At 60.1% G+C, this 18,660-nt stretch overlaps 2 protein-coding genes across 5 annotated transcripts; one reads left to right on the top strand and one right to left on the bottom strand.

Annotated features, from left to right (window-relative positions):
* Positions 1-7: 7 nt before the first annotated feature.
* RNF214 (ring finger protein 214) lies at positions 8-9,035 on the top strand. Of its 4 annotated transcripts, none has more exons than XM_075035153.1 (15): positions 8-212; positions 299-518; positions 803-862; positions 1,241-1,381; positions 2,105-2,244; positions 3,285-3,353; positions 4,213-4,309; positions 4,594-4,682; positions 5,116-5,218; positions 5,673-5,771; positions 6,123-6,499; positions 7,081-7,216; positions 7,527-7,634; positions 7,979-8,074; positions 8,780-9,035. In XM_075035153.1, the coding sequence occupies exons 1-15, from the start codon at positions 118-120 to the stop codon at positions 8,843-8,845; spliced, it is 1,896 nt and encodes a 631-aa protein (XP_074891254.1). In that variant the 5' UTR covers positions 8-117; the 3' UTR covers positions 8,846-9,035. The 4 variants fall into 4 exon arrangements, with proteins under 4 accessions (XP_074891254.1, XP_074891253.1, XP_074891252.1 ...); XM_075035152.1 differs by having other exon boundaries at positions 281-518; positions 5,128-5,218; XM_075035151.1 differs by having other exon boundaries at positions 281-518.
* Positions 9,036-9,065: 30 nt separating this feature from the next.
* On the bottom strand, positions 9,066-18,625 carry BACE1 (beta-secretase 1). Its single transcript, XM_075035155.1, has 9 exons — positions 18,221-18,625; positions 14,961-15,049; positions 14,209-14,425; positions 13,775-13,912; positions 13,522-13,656; positions 13,283-13,384; positions 12,991-13,140; positions 12,670-12,841; positions 9,066-12,575 (listed from the first exon to the last, which is right to left on the bottom strand). Exons 1-9 carry the CDS (start codon positions 18,464-18,466, stop codon positions 12,334-12,336), a joined length of 1,491 nt encoding a protein of 496 aa, XP_074891256.1. The 5' UTR covers positions 18,467-18,625; the 3' UTR covers positions 9,066-12,333.
* Positions 18,626-18,660: the final 35 nt, after the last annotated feature.

The raw sequence follows: 18,660 nt of genomic DNA, 5'->3' as shown, positions 1-18,660 counted from the left end.
GGAAGGGGCGGGGCGGCGGGGGCGCGGGCCGTGCCGCTCCGGGCCGCGCCGCTCCGCTCCGGGCCGCGCCGCTCCGGGCCCGGGCCCTGCCCCGGCCCCAGCTCCGCAGCAAGCCCCATGGCGCTGGAGCAGGCGCAGGCCGACGGCCCCGCCGCCGCTCTTCCGGCTCCGCCGCGCCTCTGCGAGCCCGGCCCCGCCGCGCCGCCCGGCAGGTAGGTAGGCCCGGCGGGCCGGGGCCGGGGCCGGGGCAGAGCGAGTGACCGACCGACCGACCGAGCAGCCTCTTTGTTTCGCACAGCGGGAGCGCTCTCTCCGCCCCGGAGAGCCCCAGCTCGGCGGTGCCGGCCGGCCCCGGCGGCGAGGCGGAGCCCGCGGTCGTTCCCGGCCAGGCCCCGGCGGCGGCCGGCGGTGAGGGGGAGCCTGGGCCCGGCGGCGCGGAGGCGGCGGCGGAGGCGGCGGCGGAGGAGCCCGACCCGGAGGCGGCCCCCGCTCGGCCCTCGCAGAACATCGCCGTGCAGGTGGGTGTCCGCCCCGGGCGGGGAGCACGGTTGCTGGGCCCGTTGGGCAGCAGGGTTTCACCGGGTGTGGGGCCAGGCTGGTTACAAGGGGCGATTCGGGACCCGGTTGCTTTTGGGGGGGTGGGGGTCACTCGTGACCCGAGCAGGCGGAGACCGGGTGGTGAAGCGTGGCCGTGGGTGCTGCCCAGTCCCGAAGGCGCTGGACTGGCTGTTGTGGCTCTGGGCACTTGGTGAGGCTGCGGAGGGGTTGGGGGGAGTCCGGCAGCAATCGTTTCCCTTCGCAGACCGATTTCAAGACGGCTGACATGGACGTGAACACGGATCAGGATATTGAGAAGAATTTGGTGGGTATCGAAGCCCCGTGATCTTGTCTAGGCTCTGCCGCTCGCGCTCCCACGCCGCCCTGCCCAGGCAAAGTAGCTGGAGCGCTGCTCTTCCCACGGGGTGTTTTTTTACCTTTTTCAATACCAGCCTTGGCGTTCCAAAGCTGTACTCTTTAAAGGAGGACATGCGGTACTAGCTGCCGCTGCTGGCGGTCCCCCCCTTCATCCTTTCCAACTGAGGGAGCCTGAGCTTTGAAAGTGGAAGCCGTTAAACTGTGGTTCTTGACAGTGGTGCCCGCTGGGCTCTTACATGCCACTGAGCTTTCCTGCCCCTGTCCGTGCTCTCTTGAGCGTGAGGGAAGGCGAGGTTTCTCCCTAAGTTGCTGCTCTCTGCTGCAGGACAAAATGATGTCCGAGAGGGCTCTGTTGAAGGAGCGCTACCAGGAGGTGTTGGACAAACAGAGGCAGGTGGAGAATCAGCTGCAGGTACAGCTTAAGCAGCTTCAGCAGCGGAGGGAAGAAGAGATGAAGAACCACCAGGTATTTGGCAAAGTCCTCTCATTGTTTAACCTGCCCGTTAGCGCTGCCGCCCATGCAATTGAGGCGGGCTGCTTTGGCCTCGTGCGGAGGGGTGCGGCAGGGAGCAAAGCAGGCCGTGAGAAGCGTCAGTGACGCACCGCATGGCAGTTTCCCTTGCGGACCCCGCTATTTTGCAGCACTAAGGACTGGCCCCTGCCCACATCGGGGTGCTGAGCAGTTCAGAACTAATTGCTAACGCAGCATCTTGCACGCACATCTGCTGCTGTCGGTGCTCTCGCAATGTCTCTTCAACAAGCGCAGCTTTTTTTCCAAATGAAAGCTGGTGTGGAGTGAGGAGAATTAGCTCCGTGTGATTATTTAGATTTCTGTGGCCGTTGCTCAAGGATCACTAGGTTAAAGGAGTGACTCGCAGGTGACCTGAAGACAAAAGGAGCCATCAGTGTCCTATCAGCTAGATTGACAACAGAGCAGAACTCACCGCCCCTTAAAATCCTTCTAAAGGGGCAGGAGAACCTGCGGTTCAGACTGTCTGTCTGTCTCCTGGGTCTCCTCATAATAACTGTTATATGTCTTGTCTGGATCTACTGCTAAAAAGAAAGATTTTGATAACACATGTAATCTCATAATCTCTATTCAATTAATCTAAAACAATAACGGATTTAAAACAAAAACCGTTACTTGGGAATTTTGCTCTTTAATTGCACGATGCTTATTTTACTCTAGGAAATCCTGAAAGCAATTCAGGATGTTACGATCAAGCGAGAAGAGACAAAGAAGAAAATGGAGAAAGAAAAGAAAGAATTCTTGCAGAAAGAGCAGGATCTGAAAGCAGAAATTGAGAAGCTCTGTGAGAAAGGCAGAAGGTATGAGTATGGAAAAGAAAGTGTTTATTTGGGGCGGGGTGGGGGAAAGGGATTGCTTAACCCTCATGTGTACCTGATGAAGCAGAAGAGGATCCCTTTAAACATTTGGGAAGCAGCGAGCATTTTGGGGAGCAGCTTAGGTTTCATGTGGTTTTGAAGGGATCTACCACAGGTAGAGCACCTTTTGTTTACAGAAGATCTCAAAACGAATGTTTGGGCAGCGGGTTATTGCTTTGCCTGTTAGGTGTATGCGTGGACAGCACTTGGCAAGGATAACGTGCAGCTCGGCTCTGCGCACTGCCATCTTTTGGAATCCAGAGCCTTTCCGCAGGGGGCGGGAGTGCTCTCTTGCAGTGCTAGGGGTAGGGTCTCGTTGGCCTTTCCAAGTTGTTCCCCTCAAAATCTCCCATTTCGGTAGGCTGATTGACTGTGCCTCACACCAAACAGTTTGAAAGGCTGACGGCTGCTCTCAGGCTTTGCTGTAAGCCAGGTCACCTGCTCTGTGCAAAGAATCTCACGAGATTCAGCATGGGGAGGGGGTGGCGTCTAACGCGAGCGAGGTGTGAGTTGTTTGTGAAGATCCGAACGTTCCTTTGGATGGTGAATTTGCACTTTTATGGAACCATTCTGTCATGTTGTAGAGGTCTGGTGGGGGTTTTTTTGTTTGTTTTTTTCTGAGGGCTCGGTGATGCTTTTGGATAAAGCTCCTTTAGTAACGGTTCCAAGTACTCGGCCCCTGTTTCCCCCGAGGGAACGGCTGCGAAGCATGTGTTGTCGGAGCAGCACAGCTCCCCGCAGCAAATTCTGGTTCTGTGCCACGGTCTTTGTGCAGTATCATGATACAGCAAAATTTTTGCTCTGGAGGATGTTAGCGGTTGCGCTCAACTGTTTACTGAATGGTGCAGTCTTCAGAATGTGTTGTCACATTGGGTGCACAGCTGTACCATTACGTTGTTTAAACTTGGGGCCTCCAGTGTCGGTGGCTGGGTGGTAACACCTTCGCAGTAGGCGACTCCATCTGTTCTTTCTCTCCTGCGCAGGTTGCTGAAGGAGCAGGAGGAGAAGGAAAACAAGATTGCTTCTCTGATTGCAGAGCAGTCTGATGAAAAGTAAGGCTCTTCTCTGTTACGGGATGAATTCTGTTGAATACTCTTTTCCTTCCAGTCATTTTGCTTTGGAATGAATCTGATGCTTCTGGCGGGGTGAGCTAGAGAGAGCGGTCTAACAGTGCTGTCTGGTTATGTGCTCTGAAGGTTTTCTCTCCTCTTCCAGCAGGCTGGTGCCCCCGGTCTCTGGCTTAAATCCTCTTTGATCCTGGTCACAAGCAGTCTCCTAGATACTTGTGACACAAAGATCCTGTAAGATTAGATTTTATGCTCGGTGGATTGACTGAGCTTGTAACTGCTACCTCCGACTGAATTTCCACTTCCCAGAGTTAGGGCAAACCTATTTCTCTGTCTGTTCCCCACAGCCGCCCAGCTACTCTAAACTCTCTGGCACACTTTGCTGTTTTCAAGCTGGGCAGAGAAGCTCCAGGTCCAGGCATAGATGCGGACATAATGCAGGTGGAAAGAGCCAGCTTGAAACTTCTGCAGGATCAGAACGGCTTCGTTCTGTGTGCTGCTTCAGGTCGCTTCCTGGTTCAGACCAGTGCACATGTCCCTGGAGTTGGATGGAATTTTGTTGAGGAGACTTCCCCTCTCCTCGGTTTGCCCAGCGTGTTTGCACACTGGTTGTTTGCATGCTCTGGAGCAGCTCACTCTTGGGACGGTGACTCACGCAGCCTTGGGAACGGTGGCTGGTGTCATGGTGTGGAAGCTGCCGATCTTCCATGGTTCCACCCCATCCAGAGCTGCAAGGATCGATCCGTTTTGTGGGAGTTTGTCAGCTCTCCTGTTCCACGCCATTCCAGTTCTGAAGCTGACTGGTTCTGTTTCTGAAGCTGACTGGTTCTGTTTCTGTCTGCAGGCAGCTATGGGAGATGGAGCTAGATAAGCTGAAGAACCAGCACAATGAAATCAACAGGAACATTCTCGAGGAGACGGAACGGGCCTGGAAAGCAGAGGTTAGTAGGTGATGTCTTTCCTGCAAAGCACTTGTTGAAGAGAGTCTTTTTAAGATTCCAGGGTGTAATGAATGATTACGTGAAATTCAGAGCAGTAGAGGAGGCGGCTAAGTCCCCCTCTTTGTGGGACAAAAGAAGGGACAAATGAGCATCAGTAAACTTTAGTCGGGACTGGTGCCCTGGTGCACTTAGAATGGTGCTTAGTGAAGAGATTACTGTGGCAGTCTGGCAGCAAGAAACGGGAGCACAAAACCTGCCCTTTGTGTGGGGCCTCTCTCTGCTAGATCCTGTCCCTGGAGAGCCGAAAGGAGCTGCTGGTGTTGAAACTAGAAGAAGCAGAAAAAGAAGCAGAGCTGCACCTCACCTACCTCAAGTAAGTCTGTGCGGCCTTGGAAATGGCAGGGTGTCCCTGCGGGCCCATCTCCTCTTCCTCTACTTAGGCTAGAGGCTTGACTGAAGAAGTTCAAGGTTTCCCGGGGCTTTCTGACTAAAATAATGTGATTTGTTGATGTTGCAAAACAAGGGTATGTGAGGCTGTGCTTACTCCCCGTTACTGTTCGTCTGCTGAACGTGTGCCATGCTCTAGACTGAGTGCTGTAGGCATGGCGCTGACTGTGGTGTCTGCGTGTCTGTCCACCAGATCAGTACATGCTCTCCTCTTGCGGGGTTCTTTGCCTGGCTGCGAGCCCTTCTTCCTGCCCAGCCGGAGGGGGGGAGCCCTGATGGGGGAAGGACGGAGGGTGTGGGTTGTTAGTTGCTCCTGCTTTGCTGTCAGTGAGAGCACAGTTGCAAGTGGGAAAGTTTAGTTGCGCTTGCAGGTCTGCACCACCCACGCTGGAGACGATGAGGCCAAAGCAGGAGTGGGAGATGAGGCTGAACAGGATACGAATGACCAAGGAAAGCGTCCGAGTAAGTTCCTGCCGAACGGCTCCCTGCCTAACACTGAGCAGCTCTTCATGTTGATGCTACTTGGCATGCTTAGTTTCAACCCTCTTTGGGAGAGGACCAAGACCCAGAAGCAGCTCTGTGCCCAAAAGCACGGCACAGTCGGTCTGCCTTTGCCAGCGGCTGCAGAGATCTTCTGCCTCCCTCTTTGGGCTCGCGTGTGTGAACAAGCCACGCGGATATGACGGCGGTGTGTTGGGTTAATTGCAGAGGCAGTTATGCTGTTTCACCCTCCGGGTCCTTTTGCATTCTCTCGACTCTGGAGCTGAACTGTGTCTGCTTTAGGGCCTGCAACCATTGTGGGGCTAAGAATGCTCTGCCCAGGCAGGGGAATCTGCCTGCTCTAGGGACACAGTGCCCAGAACTTCCGCAGGCAGAGGCTTTGATAAATGCGTCTGTTTTCTTCCCTCTCTGCTAGGATCAGTTCAACGACCACATTCAGATGGTGAGAAACGGAACAAAGCTGAGCAGCCTCCCGCAGATCCCAACCCCGACGCTGCCACCTCCACCCTCGGAAGTGAGTGCCTCTCCAGCCTCACAAATACAAGCTTTCACTGCTGGGAAGTTGCTGCAGGGCGCTGGGGAACACCCTGCCCACTGCCCTGTAACTGGCACGGCCTGCGCCGTGTGCATTGAAGGAGGGATTGCATTTCCAGGGGTCCTGTGCTTGTCACCTGTCTGTTGGGGCTTACTGGCCGTCCCTGGAGAGGAGGGGAAGGGTCTCTTTCCCTCGCCACGAGGAGTAGAGGTGCCAGTGCCTGCGGTTCAGCCCGCCTTGTGGCTGGCTGGGAAGGAAGGTGCTTGGCTCTGCTTTCAGATGGGCTTATTCTAACCAGCCTTTTCTTCTCCACCGGTTTTTCTTTCTCAGACAGATTTCATGCTGACAGCATTCCAGCCCAACCCATCCCTTACTCCCAGGCTCCCCTTTCCCATCGGACCAGTTCCTGTTCCCATGGTCATGCCAAGTGCTGATCCGCGGGCGCTCTCCTTTCCTCTCCTGAACCCTGCTATATCCAGGCCCAACCAGCCTTCCCCGCCACTGCCTGCTTCCCAGGGAAGAAACAGCCCGGTAGTGGCATCGCTTATTGGCACGCACAGCCCTCACGTGACTCCCGCTGCCTCCATCCCTCCTCCGCCAGGCCTGGGAGGAGTTAATGTCACTCCAGAGTTTCACAGGCTGCAGCCAGCCGATAAGCTGGAAAAGCTGCTGGAGAAGCTGTTGACTCGGTTTCCGCAGTGCAACAAGTAAGTGTCTCACGTTGTCCTTCCCGGCGAGTGAAGACTGGCATGTGGGATGTGAGCTGGGGTAAGGGGAAGCGGAGCTCCTCCTGCTGCTGGCAGGGCCTGGAGGAAGGGAGGGAAGCCTGAAGGCGAGGAGCAAAGGCTGGGTACTTTCTGTCAGGATTGCCATAGCACTGGGAATGAGAAACGGTGGGAGCTTTGTCTGAAGGACTGCAATCATACCTGAGCTCAGCCAAGAGCCTCCTATGCCCAGCACCGCCTCGGGCAAGCCCTTCAGCCTCCACGGTGCTGCATCCTGGCTGCATGACGGGTGGGCACCGTCTCTCGCTCCAGACGGGGTTTCCCTGCTCTTGCCCCAGCGTTTTGGGCCAAGGAGCTCGTTCAGTGTGCAATTTGCCTCATTGAGAGGGTAGATGGTTGAGAGCGCACGCTCCTTCGCTGCCATACGGGTTTCCCTTGGGCTGGGGTGGCTGGCTCGCCTGGAGCGGTGTTGCAGGGGCCTTGGACAGAGGGTCCCCATCTGTGGGGGCTGCTCAGCTCGCTGGCAGTGGCTGGGAGCTCTCAGCAGGCTGCTGTCCATGCAGGGCCCAGCTCACCAACATACTGCAGCAGATCAAGACGGCTCGGAGGACCATGGCAGGCCTGACCATGGAGGAGCTGAACCAGTTGGTGGCGGCCAAGCTGGCGGAGCAGCAAGAGCGGGCAGCGGCTGGGGCTCAGGTGGGAGAGCGGTAGGGGGCTGGTGGGGGCCCGCCAGACTCCTTGCGGGGGGCTGCCGGGAAGGGGAGGCTGGGTAGCGGGGAGAGGCCGCGCCTGCTCCCCGGTTCCCGGCAGACTGAGCCGCATGTGGCCTGCTGCCGGGACCGCACAGGGCTCGGGCTTGGGCCGTGCGTCAGACGTGTCCCCTGGGTTCCCCTTTCTGCTGACTGCGGCTGACTCAAGGGAGTGGTTTTCCCTGTGGTGACTTGGGGTAACTCGGCTGTCCTTTCCTTCTGGGCTTTTCCAATGTGCCTTGTTTGCCTTGCTGCAGCCTCTTGGTCGAATCAGGACCCCCATGTTCTCTGCTCCGCTGCCTCAGATCAGCACACCCATGTTCCTGCCCCCGGCCCAGGTGGCTTACCCTGGAACAGCGTCGCACGTAAGGCTTTTTGGCTTTCCTAGAGCACTTCACCATCCCCAGGGAAAGCGGAGGGAGGGAGCCCTTCTGAGAGGTGGCTGAAAGGATGAGCCAGTGAAGCTGGGACCTCTCTCCTCAGGCAGCTACTTGGGCTGGTGAGGTAGAAGGGAGGGGAGTGGCCACAAGAGAGGTGTCGGAGGCTCTGACGCTGTCTGATGGCCACGGGCAGAGGCAGGAATCGGGCAGACTGTGGCCTCTGGCTGCAGCTGGTGGGACAAGTAGCTGGAATGTGGGATACGTGACCTGAGCTGGGGTGCCTGACTTCCGTGCCTGTCTCCCTTCTGTTCCCTCGCTGCCCGTCCCAGACCCCAGCTGCCTGTAAGCTGTGTCTAATGTGCCAGAAGCTTGTGCAGCCTGGTGACCTTCACCCCATGGCCTGCTCGCACGTGCTGCACAAGGAGGTGAGTGTGCTTCCCTGCTGCGTGCTGCTCTTGGGTGCCTGGTAATGGTGGCCAGTGCTGATTCCCTTCCGGGGGCCCTGGCCGCGTGTAGCGAGTCGCTCTTTTCTGGAGATCTTGCCAGGAGAACGGTGTGATCAATAACCAACTTCTCTGCATCGTGTCATGCCCTCCCTCTCCATGCTTTTAGGCTGGGCTGCCCTGAGGGGCCATTTGGTGGTGGCTTTAGGATTGAACTGTCCTTATTCCTGCCCCCGAGCCTGCGCTCATTGCCATGAGGGTTAGATCCCAGCCTTTTGCCTTCCTGGAGCAGGATGGTCTGGAAGGATCTAGAATACAGGGTGAGGGAGAGCGCTGCCACCATCGCCCAGTTGTCTGGGCGCCATGGGCCTGTGCGCAGGAGCTCTTGGGAAGAGGAGGAGACTTTCTCATCCTGCAGTGCTGGCAGTGGTTCACCTGTGTAGGCAAATCCATCATCCCCGTGGCTCTGGGGCCTCCGGCAACTGCTGAGGAAATGGAAAACCATGTGTTGAGGAGGGCTCCCTCCGCATGGTGACCTTTTGATGGAGGTTGTCTCTAAGGAGCCAGAGAAACCATCCCTTAAAACAAGTGCCCTTGCCACCCCTGTTCTGGAAGAGCAGTGCCACGCTCTGTTCACAGCACCTTCGAGTTGTGCCAGTGGCTCTTGACAAATTCTCTCTCTTCCAGTGCATCAAATTCTGGGCACAAACCAACACAAATGACACTTGCCCCTTTTGTCCAAGTCTCAAATGACAGCTACTCGAACAAAGCGGTCCCCCAGGAGGAGTTGCTGTGAATAGACAGGATCGGTTCTAAGATTTCTACAGTTCTATATTTATACGACCATGTATACACATGTACATTTTTATTATATAGGTAATGTGTGTATAGAAAGTCTGTATACATACAAATTCATAAATAAAGTGTGTATATTATGCAGTGATCTGGTGCTGCTCCTTATTTCTTAGCTCGCAGCCTTGCTGGCTTCCTTGTGAATGAGTGTTAAAGCATAACCTGTTCGCCAGGATGCTGGTGGCTGCTGTAACTGCCTCTTCCTGCTTAGCTTCCCATGGCTCCTTCTCCGGGGCCAGCGCTTCCGGCAGCTCCACACTTGCTGCAAACCATTCCCCTTGGCGGGATATCTCACCGCCCTGTGCCTGGCCCCTGCTGTGTCCATCTGGCACTGTGGGTGCTCACCCAGTAGCTCCCCTCTTGGCAGTGAACAGGTCGCAGATGAAGAGCATTTTTTTGTGGTCTTTTTTTAATGTAATAATAATTTACCGTGTTAACATTCATCGTTCTTACATAGACAATGGGTTACAGAGTACTGGAGCCTACAGCGATGGCCTGCGGTAACCGTCCGCGTTCCCCTCCTGTGGGGCAGAGTTCCGCACATGCCTTGACCCGGTGTTCCCTGCTGTAACTCTGGGCCCTGGGGAGGGAGCGCTCAGGAGCGAACGGATTCAGCTGCGCTGCAGCTCAGGATAACCAACGAACCTGTTGCAGTTCCTAGTTTCCCCTCTCCTGTACTTTCTCCTAAAGCATGGGCTGAGGCGCCAGCGCTTTCTCTGTGGATTTTGGTGGGATTACGAGGTGCTCGGCCCCACTTAAAATCTTGTGCTGACTCTCTAGAAATTTTTCCCCCCTTGCAGTCTGTGGCACGAATTCAGCACGGCTGGAGGCACCTACACCTCGGGGTTGGTCAGGGCAAGCGCTGCCGGGGCGCAGCATGCCTGAATTTGGCCACTATCCGAATCTTTCTACACGCACACGCTTGCCAGCTTTTTAAGGCAGTGGTCCACAACAGAGTCTCTGGGATCCTGGGGAGGGGGGCGTCCTGGGCAGGCACGAGGGTGTGGAGGTCTGCGCACACGCTGCAATAATGTAATGTTGCCCTCTGGCGCCGAAGTGGAATTGCTGGGTGCTTGCCGTTTCAGAGCAAGGGGATGCTACTTGCGAGGGTGCTAGTAGTGAAGTGGGACAGCGGAGGGGTGCGTTTACCGGGCTGCTGCAGTGGTGCCTGGCTTGCCTCTCCTACGCGGTGTGGGTTTCCTCCTCTTGCCACGCACGCTGGCTCCCTCACTGCTTTTTCAAAGAAATACTTCACCGCAGGGTTTAGTTAACAAGCTTTTATGCTTGGCGATTACTGCAGACCTGCAGTGCTCCAGCCCCTGTCCCCTGTCCCCAAGCTGAAGCAGTGGCTGGGCTCTTGCACATGCCTCCACTGGGCAGCTGCCAGCTCGGCCCCCGTGCCGCAGGCAGCCCCCTCTTTTGCTCGTGGAGGAATGTTGCCTTTTAATTAGTGGATCTTGGTGTTTGAAAGGAAGGACTTTCCTGTCCAGGTTGGAGGCAGAGAAGTAAGGAAGTACAGCATGATCAACTGCCTGCAAGCTCGAGGGCGTCTGCCCAGGGGAAGGGAGGTGGTGAGCCTGCGGCGGAGGTCCTTTCGGCTCGTGAACCACTGCTCTGTGTGCTCCGGCCCTGCCCTCCTCCTGCATCCCTCCGTCACTGTCACCACCTCCTCTAAAAACAACTTGGGCCACCCCTGATCCATAAAGTGCTTCCACCCGAGCACACCGCTGCTGAGCAAGCCTTGGCCTTGGGCTGTGGCCCAGGCCCTAGGACTGAGCAGAGGGCTGAAAGTATTTAAAAAAAAACCAAAACAAAACAGGACCAAACTCCCTAATGTTGGGTTTGGAACAGTGGCTTTCAGCACTAGAATTAAAAATATAGATATATGTGTATCTTGTACAGGTGAGAAGCGACCATTACTTGTACACCCGTGCACGGTGTGGGACCTGCTATATACACGCTCTGATTCTGTGCAGCTGCACTACCAATGACTTGCATTATAAAAAAAAAAACAAACCCAAAAAACCCCCCCCAGATCTGAAATAAATAGAACTGTGTGTTTAAAAAATAAGAAATGCTGCAGTCCCCGCAGCCCCCGAGCTGCCAGGGTGTCTCACGCCATGGGAGCAGGAGCTGGGGCCCGGCCAGGACGCACAGACTCATGGAGCGAGTGGAGAGGATCCGCCGTGGGACTCACTGGCGGTGAGGCAGGGCAGGGGCTGCAGGTGGGAGCCAGCCAAGCCCGGCGCTGGCTCCCCTATGGCTTTCAAACGGGCGCAGGTGGGCTGGAGAGTGGCCGGCACGGGGGTTGGGTACTTCGCTCTCTCTTGGCACGCGGTTTCTGCGCGTAGCGGGCTGCCTGGTGCTCGGAGGGGGGACATGCCGCTTCTTTCCCTCCCCACACAGCCCGTGGGGGCAAGTGCCAATGTCCCTGAGCCAGGAGGCTGTTTATCCTGGGACGGGAGGGCAGCAGCCACCGGCTTCTCCGTGGCAGGCGCCACTGCTGCTGGAACGGAGGTGAGGCAGTTTCCTGTCCCCAAAAGGGACGTGGCGAGTGAAAATGGAGCAGGGAGATGGGTGCCTGCTCCTGCCTGTCCCGGGACGCCGGCGGGAGGGCAGGGTGGGCACAGGGAGTCCCGGGGCTGGCAGCAGCGGAAGGACGGTTTGGGAGGGCAGGGGAAATGCCACGGGAAATGTTGGAGTGAGACGTGTACAGGGGAAGCAGAAGGATGGGAGGGAAACCCCTGCCTCTGGCTGCTCCTGTCCAGGCAGCCCCAGGCTGGCCCTGCGTGGCTGTCTCCGAAAAGCCCGGGGCTGGGGATGGGAGGCTCCCGTGATGGGAACTCTGGAGCTTGGCTCAGGCAGGTGTCCTGCGCAGGGAGCCGCACGGGAAAGGCACGCACGCACAGCTCCCTGCGTGGAGAGCCTGAGCCGGTGGCATCCTGAGAGGGGCAGCTGCACAGGGATGGAGGGCGACAGGGGACAGGCAGGGGATGGCTCATCAGTGTGACTCTGCCACGCCTGGCAGGGCTGGCCTGGGCAGGAGAGCTTGGGACAGGCTGGGTGCCGGAGCAGAGATGCTACCCTCGGCCCCTGGGACAGGGCTGCTGCGCCCTCACCCACCTCCGCAGCTGCCATGCTCTTTCTGTAGGTCCCGGATGAACACAGCCTGGGCCTGGGGCTCCCACGGCTGCTCCTGGCCCGCCAGCCCTGCCGGGCACCGAGTCCCTCAGGGCCAGGAGAGCCTGGGCTGAGAGTCCGAGCTCCCCACACCACTGCCCTGCCTCCATGCTCCAGCCCCCGGAGAAAGGACCTACCTCTCCCTGCCCCGCTGCCTCAGCTGTGGCCCCCGGGGCTGCCCATCCCAGCTGCCCCGGGACGCTCTGCCGTCACTTCAGCAAGGATATGTCATCGGCGAAGTCGTCGTGGTCCCGCCGCAGGCAGTGGAAGCAGCGCCACTGGAACACCATGAGGCAGAGGGGCAGCATGAAGAGGGCGCAGATGGCTGCCATGACATAGGCGATGGTCATCAGGGTGGACTCGTCCGTCTGTGGGATGTTATAGCCGCAGTCCTCCATGTTGGAGTGCAGGTAGGGTCCCTCCACGGCAGCTGTCCGAAACTCGTCGTGCACTGCAGGCAGGAGAAGGCAGGGGTCTGGCCACCGCACCACCCCTGCGCGTCCGCATCCCCTCCGCTTTTCCCTCCCTCCGGGCCCAGCCCTCACCATGGCAGGCACTGACAGCGAAGCCGATGCGCTTGCGGGCACGGTCGAAGACCACGTAGAAGCCCTCCATGATAACGGCGCCCATGACAGTGCCTGTGGAGGACTGGGAGATGGCAAACTTGTAGCAGTCGTCCTGAGAGGTGGCCACGTCCTCCACCGGGCGCAGGTATTGCTGCCGGAAGAGAGGTGCCGTCAGGAGAGGGGACGGGGCAGAGCTCCCGGGGGCGGGCAGCTGTCCGCACCCACCCGGCATGATCCGGTCTGTGTGACCAGCTCCAGCCTGCTCAGCACTGGGCAGGGTCTGCCCAGGCCAGCGCTCACCTGGGGCAGGATGGTGATCCGGAAGGACTGGTTGGTGGCCTCCCCCATCAGGTAGAGGGATAGGACGGGGAAGATGTGCCAGGGGGTGGTGCCGACCTGCCAGCAAACCAGCTGCTCCCCCAGCCAGAAGCCGTCTGGGAACTTCTCCGTCTGCCAGAAGGGAAGGGGAGGTGAGCAGAGATGGGTGGGCAGGCAGCAGAGATGCTCAGGCTGGTGAGGGGCAGCCATGCTGCCCGCAGCCCCGTGCTGGCCCTGGGCACATGCCCACAGGGGAGGGATGGGTTTCACTGACCGACGAAGCTGTTTTGATGGATTTCACCGCAGCCTCAAACACCTTCTTTGGCAGCCTGAGGTTGGTGGTCCCGCTGTCCACGATACTCTTGTCGTAGTTGTACTGGGGGGCAGAAGAGAAGGAGTGACCTAGGTGCCAGACTCCAGCACCGCTCCCCTCCCACTCCCCCCTCAGATCAAAGGCGGACACCTCCAGCAGCAGCGTGCCCCATAGGGCGGGTTCCCCCACGGCCCCCTCACCTCTTTGCAGTCCATGTTGAGGTCCTGCCCGTTGACTTCCAGCTTGACGATGATGACCTCGTAGTACCACTCCTTCCGGATGGGCGTGTACCAGATGTCACCCACGTACAGCGAGCGGTCGATGCCACCAATGATCTGCAGCGGAGACAGAAAGGCGCTGCCACCATGTGCTGCCATCTCCGGCCGGGATGCGTCTCCCGCAGGCAGCCCCACCGGCCTCCCCTGGCCTGCTGGCTGCCTGCAGAGCACTCACCATGCTGCCTCCCACCGACGCCAGGGCCTCCGTCTCATTGGGCGAGAAGCCTGCCCCACAAAGCTGGAGGGAGAAGATGTTGGGCACCCGGGTCTGCTTCACCAGGGAGTCAAAGAAGGGCTCCAGGCTGTCGTCGGGCTGGTGGGAAGAGAAAAGCAGGGGCAGGACAGGGATGGGTCAGTGCCATCCCTTCGCCAGGGGCTCTCCGTGCCCAGGGGAGCTCCCCTCACTGGGACCGCTGCACCCCCAGGGATCCTGGCTCCGTGTGCTGTTGGAGCAGGGCTCACGGTCACCGGCAGAGCTGCAAGCGGGGCCCCAGGGGATCGAGCAGAGCCAAGGAAAGAGGCAATTGAACCCTGCCGGGCCATGGCACCCACGGCTGCCAGCAGGGCTCAGCAGAGCCAGGGCCTGGCCGGCTGTGAGCCAGGACTCACCCGGGCGATCTCAGCATATGCCAGCCCCAGGATCCCTTCCCAGTTGGAGCCATTGATGAAGAATTTGTCCGACTCTGTGATGGCAGCAATGTTGGCTCTGACGGTGACGTTGGGGCCGTGGGGGATGGTGACAAGGTCGGTGCCCAGTTCCCCTTCCCACTTGCCCTGGGTGTAGGGCACATACACGCCTTTCCGCAGGTCGCGGTAGGTGCTGGACCTGCAACAGCGTCAAAGAGCTGGAGTAAGACTGGTGCGGAGGAGAAGCGGATGCCCTCGCCGCTGGGTGACGGTGGGAGCACGTGCATGTGTAGGTGAGCATTTGTGAGCCTAGAGGCATGCCTGTCCTGCAGGCCAGCATGCCTGGGTGAGTGCAGCGTGTGTCTCCGCAAGTGGGACTGTTGGGGAGCCCCACCGCATGCAGCTCAATTAAGTGCCAGGACGGCTCCTTGCAGCCCGGGCCAAGGCTGTCCCAGGGTGTGCAGGGGACAAGCCCGGTGGCTGTTTGCTGTGCGCAACAGCCAGCTGCCCAGACACCATCCTAAACGGGAGGGCAGACAGGCAGCCAAGGGGTCCCTCCTTCTCCGGGCACAGGAGGGGTGGTGCGGACCCAGCCGGTCTGGAGGCTGGCGGTGCCCAGCAGGGTCTGGCTGGAGCCCCAGCAAGAAGGGACAGCATGCCTCTGTGGGGCCAGGGCTGCATCACGGGCACACGGAGTGGTGGTTGCGCTCTCTCTGTCCCCCCAGCATACTCACAGCTGCCGCTGGTAGTATCGCCGGAGGAAGGGGTGAGGCGCAGCTCCCACAGCAAAGTTACTGCTCCCGGTGTCCACCAGGATATTCAGCTGGAGAAGGAAGAGAGACAGGGAGGCACAGGACTGCAGCAGGAGACTCTGCTGCGCTGCCCGCCCGGGTCTGCCTGGCACCGCAGGCGAGCAACGCTTGCCCCATTCCCATGCCTGGCACACAGTGGCCACCACACTGCCTGCCTCCCGAGGAGCCACAGCTCTGGGTCCCTGTCTGGGTGGCAAGCCTCTCTCTGCCCTCCCAACCAGGGCCAGGGCATGCCCTGCTCGCCCAAGTCCAGCCGCAGGGCTTGGTGCCAGCCCCCCGGCATGGGCAGCCGCTTGCGGGCTCGGGCTCCCTGGCACAGCCCCGCATGCTGCCGCCCTGGGGCAGGCGGGGCTCAGCCCACCCTATGTGGCCACGAAGGGCCCTTTGCCCTGGCAGCAGCAGAGGGACGGGCAGAGGCAGGGCAGGGATGCTGCCCTGGTGCCTGTTGCATCCGGGGAGGGGGGCCCAGGAGGCAGGACGGACGCTGTGCAGCGGTGCCAAGCCCCAAGCTGAGCAGGGGCCCTCTTTTGCCATGCCCAGGGACGGCTCGGAGATGCTGTGTGAGAGAACACAGTGGCGGAGCGGGAGTTGGCGACATGAGGGCATTGTGCAGAGAGCAAACGTTGGGTGCCATGCAAACAGAGTGCCAGCGCTTCTCGCAGCACAGCCTGGCCTCAGCCCCTGCACCTGGTGCTGGAATCCATAGGCAGGATTGGGCGAGCGCCTGGCAGGGTGTTGTGGGGCTGGAGAGAGTGGCAGCAAGACGGAGTGCCTGGGCTCCCCTTGCCAGAAAACCTAACGTGCTCGCAAAGCTGCTTGGAAGGATCGAAGGTACACGAGCCACCATGGGTTGCTGGGTCTGCTAATCGGCCATCCGTACGCCGAGCTCTGCTCTCACTTCATTCCTGCCTGTGCCATGGATTACCAGCTCACAGGCAGGGTTTGGCAGACATCCCACTAGCGGGGCCGGGAGCGGGCCGGCTAGATCCTGCCCCCAGCTGAACCCTGCCTGCGGCCCCCTCCACCCTGCAAGGAGTGCAGTGGGGGTTGCTGGAGCAGGAGTGGGGCTCTGCAGGGCTCCACGGGGCTCCCGGCCATGCTGGGCAGCAGAGCTGGGGGGTGAGCTCTGACTCTCAGACTCGGGGGGGGGCCACTTTGCCAGCAAAGCCCCAGCCAGCAGTGTGCCAGGGCTTCGGCACTTAATCCGCACAGTCAGAGGGGAGAGGAAGGTGGATAACGTGCTCGTGCCGATTGTGCTGGAGTTGTCTCTGGGGCTGGCCACAGGCAGCACATCCTGGGCACCCCTGGCCCCAGTCCCACCGCCCTGCTGGGGGACAGGTCTCCCACAACCCCAGGCTGGCTTCTCGCCTAGGGCACCATTTCAGGCCATTGGTAAAGAACGGAGCGGCACGTCCGCCCCTCCAGCATCCCTTCCCGGGTGAGCGCCCACCATGCAGCCCGACCTTCCCCTGGCAACCCAGCACCTGCAGCCTCTGCCGCGGCGCCTGAGCTGGCTCTGTTTGATCGGCCGTCAGGGGCCATCTGCTCCATGCAGCTCGTCTTTGCCCATCCCCGGGGCACCCAGAGGAGATGGGTTTCCCTGGAGGAAGACCTGCTGAGCTGATGCTGCCAAGAGAGGATGCAGGTGGCAGGGAGGCTTTTTGCTCTCGCCCGGCCGAGAGCAGCCATTGCACCGGGCAGGCGAGGCAAGCCACTGCTACCGGGGCCCTGCATGCAACCACCCCAGCCAGTCCCTGCCAGGCTGGTGGGTGCTACGTGCCTATGTGAGCAGCGGGGACCCACACCCTGCAGGCTCCATCCTGCTGATGGGGGTCAGGCAGAGGACCTGCGTCCTTGAGACTTGGCCTGGGCGCCGATTCAGGCCAGGACACAACACGTGAACTGGCGAGGCTGGGACACGTGCAGTGGGGACGCTATCTGAAAGCCTTTGGCTGCTCCCTGGAAGCAACGGCCCCTCCAGGCACCTTGGCAGCAGCCGCGGCTCCTGCCCTAGTGCCACAAGCCCTGACCTGCGTGCAGAGGCGCCAAGCCTTTGCCATCTGTCCCAAAACGCCGGCTCCCAATGCTCGACTTCCACCCTCTTCCCTGCCTATTTATGAATCAACCGCTCCTGGGGAGCCTGGTGTGAGCACGCAGCACGACCGATGCACTAAGGGACATGGTGCGTGAGAGCAATTAACCGCTGACAGCGACTTCACGGCGCAGCAAAGCTCAGACCTGAAATTAAAGCTCAATAGAGGAAGAAACTTCCTTGCCAGTGCTGGGAAGGTGAGGGGAAAGGCGAGGCGAGAGCTGGAGCAGTGGGGCAGAGTGGGGTGACCAGGCGGCACGCGTGCCTTTGAGAAGGACGCACGCATCCCCACAGGTAAACATCCTCCCTGTTCCCCGATTTCCTGTGCGCACACGGCCACGCTCTTTCGCGTGAATCGTTTAATTCCATTACAACGCCTGGAGGGATTTTGCTCCAGCGTGCGCGCACACGCACCACGTTTGCGCTTGGAAGGAGTCCAAGGCTGGAAGGCGCTGCCTGAAAGGGTGACGGCTTTGGAAACGCATGAGTGCCTGGGAACAGGTGGTCCGCACGGAAATCATCCGGCAGCTGCGACACGTGGCAGGTCCCGGGCCAAAGATGATGAAATCCCAGGCAAAACCAGGTTTCAGACCGGATCTCCTCCCTCTTTCCCTGCCGGTGTGGAGAATCAATCCCTGGCGCGGGAGGGAGACGTGAAAGCCGGAGACCCGGTTTGTGCGGTGGTGGTGCTGTGACTTCGCCACCGGCGTTGTTCTCTGCCACCAGCACATGCCAGGCCGCGCCAGGCGCTATGGTGGGAGCCAGCTTGCTGGCGGGGGAAAAGCCGGCCTTTTCTTTCAGGGCTCTGCATGGGTGCCGGCTGCCTGGAACCGGGAGCGGCGCCCGCCGCGTGCCCTCCTTGGCGCTGACACGTGCCTGCTCTGGGCGGGAACGCCGCCTCGACACCAGCTCCTGCACAGTGGCATCTTTCGGCTCGGGGCAGGGGGCACGCAGCTCGGCACCCCCTTTCCGGCGACAGCCAGCAGCGAAAGCGTCGCCGTGACGGGGAGGGGGACGGGGATGCCGGGCGGGCAGGAGCAAGCCAGTGGCCCCCGGTTCTCCGCACCCCCCCACCTCCGCGGGTCCCTACCTTCTGCGGGGGGCTGCCCACCGTCATCTCCACGTAGTAGCCCTGCCCGGACTTGCCGCGCAGGTTGTCGATCATCTCCACGAAGCTGCCGGCCCGCTCGGCCTCCTCCGGTGCCCGGCGGGCCCGGGGACCCGGCGGCGGGCCGGCGCCTCCCCGTAGCGGTAGCCGGATACGCGGCGGGGTCGGGCGGGCGCGCAGGGTGGCCGCCCCCAGCCACAGCAGCAGCCAGGGCCAGGCGGTCGCCATCGCCGCAGGCCCCTGCCCGCACCCTCCGCCGCACCGGCGGCTCCCCGCCCCGGAAAGCCCTCCTCCCGGCGGACGGGGCCTAGCGGGCCCGCAGCGCCCCGCGCCTCGGCCGGGCGGCCGCGCCGGGGCCGAGCGGGGCGGCGGGCATGGCGGCGCGGCGCTCCCCGCCCCGGAAAGCCCGCCCGCCGGCGGAA

This window comes from Buteo buteo, chromosome 9 (genome assembly GCF_964188355.1).
Source record: "Buteo buteo chromosome 9, bButBut1.hap1.1, whole genome shotgun sequence".
Lineage (NCBI taxonomy): Eukaryota > Metazoa > Chordata > Aves > Accipitriformes > Accipitridae > Buteo > Buteo buteo.
The sequence above is the reverse complement of the archived record's forward strand: the minus strand, read 5'-3'. Positions and strand labels throughout refer to the sequence as shown.

Coding starts and splice junctions, on each gene's coding strand:
- RNF214 (XM_075035151.1), top strand. CDS start 118: ATGGCGCTGGAGCAGGCGCAGGCCGACGGCCCCGCCGCCGCTCTTCCG. Junction 863..1,240: donor AGGATATTGAGAAGAATTTG/GTGGGTATCGAA, acceptor TCTCTGCTGCAG/GACAAAATGATGTCCGAGAG. Junction 4,683..5,115: donor CTGCACCTCACCTACCTCAA/GTAAGTCTGTGC, acceptor GGGAAAGTTTAG/TTGCGCTTGCAGGTCTGCAC.
- BACE1 (XM_075035155.1), bottom strand. CDS start 18,466: ATGGCGACCGCCTGGCCCTGGCTGCTGCTGTGGCTGGGGGCGGCCACC. Junction 13,385..13,521: donor TCAACATGGACTGCAAAGAG/GTGAGGGGGCCG, acceptor TCTGCCCCCCAG/TACAACTACGACAAGAGTAT. Junction 13,141..13,282: donor CCATCAAAACAGCTTCGTCG/GTCAGTGAAACC, acceptor CCCTTCTGGCAG/ACGGAGAAGTTCCCAGACGG.